This window comes from Chelonia mydas, chromosome 22, assembly GCF_015237465.2.
Source record: "Chelonia mydas isolate rCheMyd1 chromosome 22, rCheMyd1.pri.v2, whole genome shotgun sequence".
NCBI classification, from domain to species: domain Eukaryota; kingdom Metazoa; phylum Chordata; order Testudines; family Cheloniidae; genus Chelonia; species Chelonia mydas.
Genome location: NC_051262.2, coordinates 13148866 through 13161405, shown reverse-complemented (window position 1 = coordinate 13161405; position 12540 = coordinate 13148866). Strand labels below are relative to the sequence as shown.

At 58.1% G+C, this 12540-nt stretch overlaps 1 protein-coding gene across 1 annotated transcript; it reads right to left on the bottom strand.

Moving 5' to 3' along the window:
* Positions 1-5117: 5117 nt before the first annotated feature.
* C1QTNF5 (C1q and TNF related 5) lies at positions 5118-10546 on the bottom strand. The gene is made up of 3 exons (XM_007066947.4): positions 10273-10546; positions 7078-7304; positions 5118-6676 (listed from the first exon to the last, which is right to left on the bottom strand). Exons 2-3 carry the CDS (start codon positions 7283-7285, stop codon positions 6159-6161), a joined length of 726 nt encoding a protein of 241 aa, XP_007067009.1. The 5' UTR covers positions 7286-7304; positions 10273-10546; the 3' UTR covers positions 5118-6158.
* Between the last annotated feature and the right edge of the window lie 1994 nt (positions 10547-12540).

The window sequence follows — 12540 nt, the reverse complement described above, 5'->3', positions numbered from 1 at the left end:
GCTGGAGTCAGTGGCCACTTTGGAAAGCGCCTGCCACACATGGGGACTAACTAGCCAGGGCAGCCCCAGGAGCGGCCTCTCCCAGGGGATTCAATGGGCACTCCATCCTGGTTCCCACTGAGGGGAATATCAGACTAGAATTCCTTCAGCCATGCCTCTGGGCGGCCTGGGAGGCCGGCTGCAATCTCCAGCTCCGGAGCTTCCGGGCCAGGAGCCCACAGCTTCCCAGCCCCTTGCACAGGCCTTCATTGGAAGGAAGCCCTCTGGTTGTTCGTGCCAGCCTCAGCCCAGAGCTGGAGGAGACGCACCTCTGGGGAGAGAGGGCAGGTCCGTCCCCCTGGCCTGCTCAGCCCTTGGCCCGCTCCTGACTCAGGCCCAGTTAGTGCCAGTGGTTCTGCGGCTGCTAGGAACTGGACTGAGACCTGCCCAGCTCATTCCACAGGGGAGAATGGCTCCCAGCCAGGCCTGGCCTCTGGCTCATTTCACACCAGCAGCTAGACGGAGCGGCTCCAGGCCCTTTTGCAGGGAGCAGCTGCTAAAGCCAGACTTGCTCTCGCTAATGCAGTGAGCCCTTGGTCCTGCTCCCAGGGTTACGCTGCTGAGGCCTTCACAGCAGCAGAGTTGCTCGGGTCCTGCGTTCCCTTTCCGGGAGCTTTGGTCAGGGGCAGCCCAGGGGTCCAGTGTGGGACCCCCAAGACCTGCCATGCAGCCCACCAGCCTGTACCCACAGGTGTTGGCTGCAGGGACTCTAACAAGCAGCAATTTCTATGTCTCAGGACAGACATGAGCCAAATGGGACCCTGAGTGACACCCATTCCTGTGAGATCCTATGCGGCCCATGGGCCTGCGATGGGGTGTCCACTCCACACAAGGCCTGGCCACGTGGGCCAGTTACCAGCTCAGGCTGCACCAAGGAGCAGGAGCAAGAATTAATTAGGGATGAGGCTCAGCTGGACAGGAACAGGAGGGGCCCATATAAAGCCCAGGAGCTTGCCTGCCAAAGGGGCCTGTAGCGTCTCAGGGTGAGGGAAGGAGAGGCAGGCTGGAGCTTAGGGATATAGCAGTATGGTTCAGAGCTGTGCAGATCCTGGCTGCTTGTTGTAGGATCCTGGGCTGGAACCCAGCGTAGAGGGCTGGCCTGCCGCAGCGCGGTGGTGCTGTTAAGGGGCCGTGAAAGAGAAAACTGCCCGGGATGGTGGGTCCTGAGACACTTTGAGAACGCGCCCCTCCTGGCAGGGGAAACTACAGTGACCTGGGAAGGGGCAAGTCGTGAAGTGGGAGCAGTCAAATCCTGAGAGCCAGCCCCAGAGGAGTGATGGAGTGCCCCCTGCAGGAAGGGGTTTTGACCCACAGAGCTCATCCCCAGGTATGGCCAGAAGGAGGCGCTCTGGTGGTGAGTCAAGCACCCTGTGACACAGCCCCCAGTCAGGTGCAGGTGGCCCTATTCCCTCTTGCTGTGGGTTGAGGTTGAAGCCTGCCCCAAAGGGGCCTTCGGTCACCTAGCAGGGGATGTTGTGCTCCTCAGCCTGGGCCCCAACTTTGGCTTAATCCGCAAACCCCCCTGGGACTCAGCTGGACAGCGGGAAGGGGCTGTTCAGCCCATGGCAGCCCCCGCTATGAGAAATCTGACAAGTCCCCAGAGAGAACTCTCCTCCCTGGGATGGCTCCAGGTGCTGTTGCCCCCTCTTCCCAGCCTTCCTCTCTGCAGACAGAGGTGATCTGCCAGCTAGCATAGCAGAGGGACACAGACCCCTGGCGTTCATAGCTGGGATGGGGAAGGGAGAGACACTATTTCCGCCAGCGCCTCCTGCTGGGGGGCCCTGGGGGTGGAGCAGCAGAGCGCTCCCCTATGGGCAATGCCCCAGTGCCATTCCCTCCAGTGCCTTCTGCTGGGGGGGGGCCTGGGACTGCAGCACTAGGAGCTCCCCAGCACTGGCTGGCAGGGTTCCCTCCAGCTCTTTAGGGCAGTGTGTGCTGGCCTGGGGCCTTGGGGAGGATCAGTGGGGAGGTAGGAAGTGCCCATACCCTGGATAATGATCCTAGCCCCTCTCCCTATAGGCAGCAGCCCTGGCTCCTCCTTGCCCCCCATCCGTTTGTCCTGCTGCCTAGCTCCCCTCTGGGCAGGTAACCAGAGCAGGGGTGGCTTATTTACCTTGGGCTAATATTTCCTTGAGGCGCATTCTGCCTCTTGGCTCATCACAGCCGGGGACTCTGGGAGGCTAAGAGGTGAGGCCAGGGGGCACCCTGTTGGGCTGGCCCTATGGGGGACCCTGGCCCAGGAGTGGGGGCTGCAGAACAGACCAGGCAGGGCACAGAATACGGCTTTTCTGGTTAGGAGGTTAGGGAAAGGACTGGGGGTAGAGGAGTCTTGGGCGGTGGAGACAGAACCCAGCAGGCTTGGCTCACAGTCACCGCTCTAAGCACTAGCCCATGCTCCTTCCCAGACCCAGTGTATGCTCCCAGGCTGCTTTCAGAGCCTGCAGCTCAGGGACATGGAGGTGGTGCAGGGCATGGGGTGTCTGTCTATGCCCAGAGCCTCAGGACCTGCCTGTCCAGTGCCTGTCCAGTGTCCAGCAGCCATCACAGCTGGCCAGCACCCTCCACGCCCAACTTCTATCCTCAGCAGGAGGGAACATGTACCACCACCTTGCTGCCTTCTTCCCACTCCCGGGTCTCCTGCTCTTAGCCCCCGACCCCAGCCCTCTTCCCTGCAGACTGGCTCCTCATCTGACCCTTCCCCCCCCCCCAGCTTTCTGGGCCTCTCTCCTCCCCATGGGGCCCTGCTCCTCGTCCCCAGGCCACCTGGAAACCTACTGCTCCTGGATGTGCTCATGGGAGGAGAGGGGTGCCCTCTTGTGGAGCTCTGAGGCTATCAATGACCGCAGCAGGGCGTAGCATGGGAGATACACTAATAAGATGTTGTTAGGGTTTCTCCAATTCATCCTTATTCTCTAACTCTCCCCTCAACCAACCCCAAAATGTACCTGAACCTCCACAATGGCAGCAGCAGAGCCAGGACCAGAATTCAGGAGTCTGAGTTCTAACTTTCTCCTGCTCAGACCACCTTCAACTCCCAGGGTTGGGAGAGAACCCAGGAGTCCTGCCTCCCAGTGCCCCATCTCTAATCACTGCAACCCTTTGACTCCTTCCCATGACTGGAGATAGAACCCAGGAGTCCGATCTCCCACTCATTCTGTCCACTTGGCCACACTCCCTTGCCACGTCCCCCTTCCCAGATCACACTGTCAATGCCCCATATTAGCAATTTCTCTCCTGCCCCCCAACACTGCTCCCCTCCCTGTTCTGTGGGCCTGGCTCGTTCCTGAGCCCGAGTGGCTTCTTGGGAGGGTCTTTTAAATGACAGAATCAAACTCTGCTTTTTCATGACGGGGGGCATGAAGCATTCAGTCTGGCACCTGGGCACTGCACACAGACGGCTGGGTGCTATCCCCTGCAGTGTTTTAATACCCACCATCTGTTGGGGCTCTCTAGCACCGCTTAGCTTGGCAGGTCATGTAATGAGCCCACCACCTGAGCAGGGCAGGCAGGCGAGAGGGGGATGAAATGCATTGCCTCTTCCCATGCTCTGCTCCCTGTCTGGGCAGCCCTGATTCTCAGGCTTGTGACCCACATGAGCTCAGGCTGGATGAGCACAGCTGTCGTCTCGGGGAGATCTATGATGCCTGCTTCCCCCCGGGAGCTCACAGGGCCCAGACTCATTTGCTGTCCCCCTTCCATGCTCTCATAATGGGAAGCAGTCCCCAGCTGGGTGCAATCCAGCGGAATTTAGAAAAGTAGCACCAGGGCTATCTTGGACAGAAGCGCAGAGGGCTCTTCCTTCCCTTGCTAAAAATAGGGACCTTTTCCTGAGCCAGGTCACAACATTCACATTGGAAATCTGCAAGGGGAGAGAGGGAAGGGAAGTGAGACAGTGCTGCCTCAGCAACTCCTGCCCCCAGGGAGGCAGTGAGGGGAGCCAGGCGTCACTCTCCTGGGGAGCTCTGGAGTTCAGAGAATGAGGGCACTGTTCCAGCTCCGGATCTCAACGCACCTCCCAACTCCACTAATCCTCACAGCAGCCCTCGGAAGAGGGTGAGCCCTGGGGGGGCAGAAGGGAAACTGAGGCATGGAGCGGCAAAAAAACATGCCCAAAATGAGTCAATATCAGAGCTGGGACTAGAACCCGGGAGTCCGGACTTCCACACCTGGCAGGTTGCTCTGAGAGGCGCGTAAGGCGCTGGCTGATACGCCCTGTTGCTGTGCAGAATGTGGGGTGTGTCGTACCCTGGCAGCGGGGCTGCTAATGAACAGAAGCAGGAGCTAGGCGTGGGGAGGGATAGCTCAGTGATTTGAGCATTGGCCTGCTAAACCCAGGGTTGTGAGTTCAATCCTTGAGGGGGCCATTTAGGGATCTGGGACAAAAATTGGGGATTGGTCCTGCTTTGAGGACTAGATGATCTCCTGAGGTCCCTTCCAACCCTGATATTCTGCTGAATTGATGCTTTTGCCCAAGAACCCTCCCAATGTGGGGAACTGGTGCCCCCTAGGGGAGAGAGGGCTCTGTGCATCTGCCCAAAACTGCGCCGGAGCCAACAAAGCACAAGGGCATAGCCTTGCCAGCTTGAGTGCAAGCAGGGACAGCCTTTGCCTGCAGGAGCAGGCAGCGTTGACAAAAGTGTCTGTAAATGGGGCTTGCTGCTGGCGTACCTCTGACCTGACACGCAGAAAAGAGCTGACATGCTAACACCCTAACCTACCTGGGAGAGAAGACACAGGAACTGGCCCTGACGCACATACAAGGAAAGACACAAAAAAGCGGACACATGTGAATGCCCTGATGTGCATACAGGAGCCACACAGGCTAACATGCACTAACATGCATACAAGAGAAGATCCTAACACACTTAGTCTTGCATACAAGAGAAAACACATGACACTCGGTCATGCATTCGTGAGCTGATAATACAGACATGCCCTGGTGAGCATACAGATGATGCACACAAACATGCCCTGACGGGCATACAACATGCTAACAAGCTTTGATGAATGTCCAAGAACCCAAACATATGATCGTGTCCCGACACGCGTTCCAGAGCAGACACGCTAACAAGCTGACGAACAGTTAAGAGCCCATTTATTGAGGGTTCGTAGGGAGGTCATATACACTGTGAGAGCGACGTCTGGGTGGCATGAAAGCAGGGTGGTCCCTGCTCCTAACACAGATGAGGTTGGGTGACTTAGCTGGCAAACCTACCGCCTGTCAACCCAGCTCCTGCTCCACGTCCCAGCCGCGGCCCTGTGCAGGGTGTGCTCGGAGCGGGTCCAGCGGGTACTGGAGTCAGGCCACACGTGGTGTCTGCTTGTCAAACGGCAGCACTCAGTGGGAGCAGGGTCCAGTCCATTGTAACCGGGTCCGCCTGGAGCTCCCACGTTGGCTTCAATGGGGTTTCTTTGTATCCCCATGGGTGTAAGTGGGAAGAAGATCCGGCCAGATCCTCAGCCGGCGTACAGTCTTGAAGCTCCGTAGAGGAGCTGTGTGATTTACAGCAGCTGAGGGTCTGGGTCTGTGCATTGGAAGCCCCTGAAGAGCCCTGTTTTTGCTCAGAGCAGGGAGGGTGCAGCAGGGAGTTCAGTGCCCACGGCCCACCCAGCCCTTGGCATCTCTGCTGAGATGGGGCGAGTGAGCCCCACAGACACCGGGGGGTTTGTGCCGCGGATGCTGCCCAGTCCCGCTGGGATGCAGCGCTCGCACCACAGGGAATATGCTTCAATACTAAATGGCTACGGGCAGTGACATACAATAACCATGCCCTTGCGTCTACATTGCACAGACCGCGCGTGCCTCAGGGAGCCAGGAGATGGGCTGGGCTGAGACCTCCCAAACTTCATGCACCAGTGATAATAGGAATACTTAGCTCTTATGCAGTACTAACTAATGAATCCTCACAGCCCCCCCCCCCCCCCCGGGGTAGGGAAGCATCATTATCCCCACTGTACGCATTAGTGGGAAGCGTCAATGGTGAGAACCCACCATGCTTAGGCCACTGGACCCTGATGCCTCTTGGGGGTCCCTCCCCAGGGGACGTGATGGGGTTTGGGCTGTGCGCCGCGGGGACGGCACTCCTCAATCGCTCCCCCGGCCCCGGGCAGCCCGGGTCTCAGGCGAAGACAGCTGAGTTCTGCCAGTAGGTGTACACCAGGAAGCCGGTGAAGGTGCTGTCCGTCTTGATGCTGGAGTAGAAGCCGAAGTAGTCGCCCACCCCGACCTGAACCCACACCTCGTCCTCCGGCTCCAGGCGCACCAGGGCGCCGCCTGACAGCGACGTGGGCTTGGGCCAGTTGCCATAGAACTGGAAGAAGGAGGCCACCGAATGGCCGTTCTTCATGATGTCAAACTGCAGGCTGGTGCGGTACACGGTGGCGTGGACAGCGAAGTAGTAGACGCCGGGGATCTCACAGGTGAACTTGCCCGTGTCCGCGTCATAGTGGCCCTGCTCATTGATCAGCACCACGTCGAAGCGGATGGGCTGGTCTGCCAGGGGTGGGCTGCGTGACTCCGAGCGCTTGGCGGTGAAGGCTGAGCGGGGAGCCACCGCGCACTCCCCCTGAGCCCCCTTCTCCCCAGGCAGACCATTCATGCCGGGGCTGCCGCTGTCCCCTCGGGGACCTGGGACTCCTGAGGGCGAGGAGAGAGAACATTACAGGGGGCAGGAGAGACGCCCAGTGCACTGGAGCCACTAATAACCAGCCAGCCCATCCCTCTCTGGATCTAATTCGTGATACACCCATCACCATGGGATCTGTGCCCCTGGTTGCATGTCATGGTTACCAAACAGAGCAGACAGGACCTACTCCCCCCTCCCATCAACTACATGGCATCTTATTTATTCCTCCTCAAAGGATAAAGACTGAGACCCAGGGACTTTGCACCTGGTGCTTAGCCCCTTTGGATCTATCTGGTTGGCTGGTTAACCCAACTGGTCTAGTGCGGTAGCCATGGGTCTGCCACTGGATCCTCCTTCATGGGGAGCTGGGCTCCAGTTCCAGGTGCATTCCCCAGCAGGGAGGTCTCCTTACCGGGTTGCCCGATCTCTCCCTTCTCTCCCTGCGTCCCAGCCACTCCGTCCCGGCCGTCACGTCCATCTCTGCCTGGAAGACCCTGGCTTCCGTGGCTGCCGGGCGTGCCTGGGATGCCGGGCTGCCCAGAGCACAGGCTCGGGATCTTGTTGTCCTCGATCTGGATGGAACTGGCGATCAGCCCGAAGAGGAAGAGGAGCTGCTTCATCTCAGCTGCCGTGGAGGGGCTGGGAGCAGAGTGAACCATTATGTCTCTAGCAGGCTGAGAGGTGGAGGCCCTGGCTTGACAGCTCTGATTAGGGTCTGTGGGCTGTAGGTTCCCCTCACTCCACAGCAATGCTCCGACTGAGCTTGGGTACCAGAGACGCTGGACACCGGACTTGATGGACCAGCGATCCGGCCCAGAAGGGAGGTATGGGATACTGGCCTGGGTAGGCTACGAGCCCAGTCAGTCCAGTCCAATCTGCCCCTCACCAGGGTATCTGGGAATCATGGCATGACAGGAGGGAGGACAATGGGCTAAATGGGCCATGTGTGTGTGTTGGGCTGGAAGGGGTGTGTGTGTGTGTGTGAGTTGTGTGGATAGTGTTCTGTGAACTATGTGGATTGTGTATGTGGTGAGTTTGGGCTGTGAGCTGTGTGAGCTGTGGGCTGGGTGTGTGGTTGTGGGCTATGTGTCATGGGTTGTGGGCTGTGTGTCATGGGTTGTGAGCATGGGGCGTGTGGGTAGTTGTGAGCTGTGGGTGGTTGTGGGCTGTGTGTGTCATGGGTTGTGAGCGTGGGGTGTGTGGGTGATTGTGAGCTGTGGGGTGTGTGAGCGGTTGTGGGCTGTGGGGTGGATGGGTGGTTGTGGGCTGTATGTGTCATGGGTTATGAGTTGTGGGGTGTGTGGGTGGTTGTGGGGTGTGTGTCATGGGTTGTGAGCTGTGGGGTGTGTGGGAGGTTGTGGGCTGTGTCTGTCACTTGTTGTGAGCTGTAGGGCGTGTGGGTGGTTGTGAGCTGTGGCTTACGTGAGTGGTTGTGGGATGTGGGGTGTGTGGGTGGTTGGGGGCTCTGTGTGTCATGGGCTGTGGGATGTGTGTGGCTGGTTGTGGGCTGTGTATCATGGATTGTGAGTGTGGGGTGCGTGGGTGGTTATGCACTGTGGGGTGCGTGGGTGGTTGTGAGCTGTGGGGTTTGTGGGTGGTTGTGCGCTATGGGTGTCATGGATTATGAACGTGGAGAGTGTGGGTGGTTGTGAGCTGTGTGGGTGGTTGTGAGAGTGGAGTGTGTGGGTAGTTGTGAGCTGTGGGGTGTGTGAGTGGTTGTGGGCTGTGTGTCATGGGTTGTGAGCGTGGAGAGTGTGTGAGGTTGTGGGGTGTGTGGGTGGTTGTGGGCTGTGTGTCATGGGTTGTGAGCGTGGAGTGTGTAGGTGGTTGTGAGCTGTGGGGTGGGTGGGTGGTTGTGGGCTATGTGAGTCATGGGTTGTGGGCTGTGGGGTGTGTGAGTGGTTGTGGGATGTGTGTGTCATGGGTTGTGAATGTGGAGTGTGTGGGTGATTGTGAACTGTGGAGTTTGTGGTTGGTAGTGGGCTGTGTGTGTCATGGGTTGTGAGCATGGAGTGTGTGGGTGGTTGTGAGCCGTGGGGTGTGTGAGTGGTTGTGGGCTGTGTGTCATGGGTTGTGAGCTGTGTGGTGTGTGGTTGGTAGTGGGCTGTGTGTGTCATGGGTTGTGAGCGTGGAGTGTGTGGGGGGTTGTGAGCTGTGGGGTGTGTGGTTGGTAGTGGGCTGTGTGTGTCCTGGGTTGTGGGTAGTTGTGGGCTGTGGTCAAGGATCCTGTCTCTATTTCCTGCCCTCTAGGGCAGGGGTTCTCAACATTTTCCTTTCTGAGCCCCCCCACCCCCCGTACAACATGCTATAAAAACTCCCTGGCCCAGCTGTGCAGCCACACCTGGTTTTCTGCACAGAAAAGCCAGGGCCGGGGTTCAGGGGTAGCAAGCAGGGTAATTGCCTGGGGCCCCACGCCACACAGGGCCCCGCAAAGCTAAGCTGCTCAAGCTTCAACTGCAGCTGCGGGTGGCAGAGTTCAGGGCCCTGGGCTCCAGCTCTGCACAGCGGGGCTTCGCCTTTCTGCCCTGGGCTCCAGGGAGTCTAACACTGGCCCTGCTTGACGGCCTCCCAGACGGCCCCGGATTCCTGGTTGAGAACTGCTGCTTTAGGGGTCCCTCTGCCTCGCATGCTGCGCTCATTCCCCAAGGGGGCTCCTGCTGTGCTGACGGTGACTCCCACGCTCCTAACTCTCCCTTCACACGGGGCGTGAGGCCAGGACCCTCCCAGACCCGCGAAAAAAACCAGAAACTGGGCTTGTTTTTGGCTTAATTGGCTTGTAAGTTGCTTGTTGGCTAGTTTTTGGCTTGTAGCTTATCACTTGTTGTAGCTTGTTGCTTCTTTTTTTTGATAGGCTCCCGGCAAGCAGGGGCAAGGAGGGGAGAGAGCCAGGGGTGCACAGAGGGCCCACCACAGTCCCTGACTGCCACCGGGGGGGTGCGGGGGGAAGGGATCTAGAGTGTTGGGGTTCTTAGGGATTGGCTTGTTTTGGCCTTGTTTTGAAATGGGCTTAGCTTGATTTTTGGCTTATTGTGAAAGTCGGGGTGCTTATTTACAGCATGAAAGTTGGCAGCTGTGGTCCCTTCCCAGCTCCATGGTGCGTTACCCAGGGGCTTCAGCACCCCACCCAGAGGCAGGGTAGTACCTCTCCCCGCCCCCCAAGGCTGTGGAGTGTGGGGACACCCTCCCAGCTTCTGCAGCATTACCACCCTCCCAGCGGGTCCAGAACCCAGCCCTTCCCCCTGCCTGCAAGGCTACTATTCCCCTCACTCCCCCAAGCAGGGCTGCTATCCAACTCACTTCAGCATTGGCCTCCCCTGCATTGCCACATACAGGCCTCTCCCCAGCCTGGCTCGGAGCGCCCGGGTAAGCGGGGATCCACTGGGGAGCAGGTCTCTCCCCTTCCAGACTCCTGCAGGCCACTTTCTCCAAATAAAAGGGAAAGAAGGAAAACAGAGCCTGCCGCTGGAATGTGTCATGACTGGAGTTGGGACCCAGCCGAGCTCCCGGGCCTGGCCGAGTTGCTAAGGGAAATCCCATGGCCCGTCTGGCCGCATAGCTACACCATCAACTTTGTTAGGAGCAGCTGGAGCTGGTTAGCTTTACTTACTGTGTATCCCGGCTCTCTTACTGCGCCGGCTTTGCGTCCCCTTGTCCTGTGAGCTCTTCCTGACCACTTCAGCTCCGAGGAAAGGCTGTCTCTCTCCCGCACCCCTTCCCCTCCTTGTGTCTCTCCTCCCAAACTCCAAAGGAAATCAGTGACTTTCAGAGCCAAGAGCTACAAGAGGAGGGGAAAAAAATCCCAGTGTCGGAAATGCTGTCACCAGTGGGAGGAGGGCGGGAGAGACAGAACCACAGACCTGACTCGAAAAACCCCTTGACTTAACACATCACCCTGCAGGAGCTGCTGAGGGAAAGAGGCAGAGAAAGAAAAGGAAAGAGGGGAATGGCAGAACAGGGAAAGACAGGAAAAGTGAGAGGAGGGTGAAGGAGGTGGGTCACATCCTCTAGTTCACCCGAGTAGCCATGAATATGTCAGCTCCCCCATTCTGGAAGCATCAGGCCAGTCTTTGTGCTGTGGGGAGTGCTGCCATACCAGAAACCGGCTGGTTCATTTTTGTGGTGCTTTCTCTGGGCGGAGCGGAGCCCAGTGACAGGGCTGGGGAAGGAGGGGGAATGCGAAACAAGCCGAAAACCGGCCTCTTGGAGGGGAGCACCGGGGCGTCTGGGCCAGGCAGGTGTTTTGTGGAAGGTCTTGGAGGAGGAGAGGCTGTGGGTGTGGCAGGTGGGAGCGAAGACCAAAGGGTGTGAGGGCTCCCGCAATTCAGTCCTGCTTAGGGACATCATGAGACACGAACTAAACCACACACCCACGGACGGGACACACTCCACGCACCGATTGTTACTGTACACGTCACACACGCGAGCAGCAAAGACCACATGGCATGCACAAACACTACCCACAGACGCACCTCTAAAGCCACGGACCACACGCACAGACCCACTAACGCTGAGCCACGCACCCATCAGCACAACACACAAACGTGGGGTGCACACATGCATGCGGGGGTCACACCCTCGCTGGCACAACACACAAACACTCTCCCCTACTAATGTGAAACACCGGCCAAAGCCTTGTGGTTCCAGAGGCCGCGTGAGACCTTTTACTTGGCCTGGGCTCACATTTCTCTCCGTCAGCTCCCCAGGTCGCTGCAGGTTTCTCCTTGGACAGCAGGCGAGCCGGACGGACAGCAGCAACACTGGGAGCCGAGCAAGGTCCCTGATCGCTTCCGCAGGCTGGAGTTTTCTGCCTGGAGGCTGGCTGTAAGGCTCCCCTTCACCCAGGGCCTGGGGCTCCCCAGCTGAGCTCTGGGAGCTGGGGCTGAGCGTAGCAGGAGTTGGTGCGGCTGATCTGCGAGTGCCTGCAATCCCAGGGAATAGGCCATGGCCAGCTCTGCAGGTGGATACAGAGACACAATGCTGCCAGCAGGCCGGGAACATGGAGGAAACCACCAGGGCAGCCAGTACAGGTGTGAGTGAAGCTCTCTCTCCCCCACTGCTGGAGCACGGGACAAAGTGCCTGAGGCAGGCCTTTGAAACGCTTATTTAACTCATTTCTCATTTCAGCTCTGAGCGGAGCCCAAGCGGTTCTCGCCCCAGCTCTGCCTGCCATGGGGTTGGGGGAAGAGGTTCTCCGGCCAAGGAGAATTCCCTGGGGAAGCAGCCAGCCAAAGACCTGTGTGCCCAATGGGTTTGTGTCCCCATCACTGAAAAGCCCGGCTCACCCCTAGCAGAAATTAATGACAGCGAGACTCTGTCCTGGTCTAGTGCTTTCAGCCGTACACTGATCCTCACAACCCTCCTGGGAGGCAGGTCAGCTTCAGCATCCTCATTTTACAGGTGGGGAAACGGAGGCAGGGGACAGTCACGTGACTTCTCCAGACAGTCTGCAGCGGAGCTGGGAATAGACCCCTGAAGTCCCAGTCCCATTCTAACTGCTCGGTCACACTGCCTCCTTTTGGCAATTGCAGCAGAGGCTAAGAACTGAATGGGCCACTCTCAGAGCTAGAGGCAGACCCTCCCGGTAGAGAAAACACACAACTGGGCATTGGGCTGAAACAGTCCATCTGCCTGATTTCCTGACACCAGTAACAATTCCTCCACTGCCCCCCAGAAGTAAATAGAGTGAAGAATTCTCTCTCCCCCTCCTGCGGACATGTGCAGCAGGTTTTACTCTGGTGGGCTTGTTTTTTTTTTACAAAAAGCGGCTTAAATATTTTGAGAGTTGCGGATTGCAGGGGTTTGGGGCTTGTTTCCTTTGGAGGGTGCTTACTCGGGCTTTTTTGCAATAGGTGACTTCAACACGAGGCTATAGTTT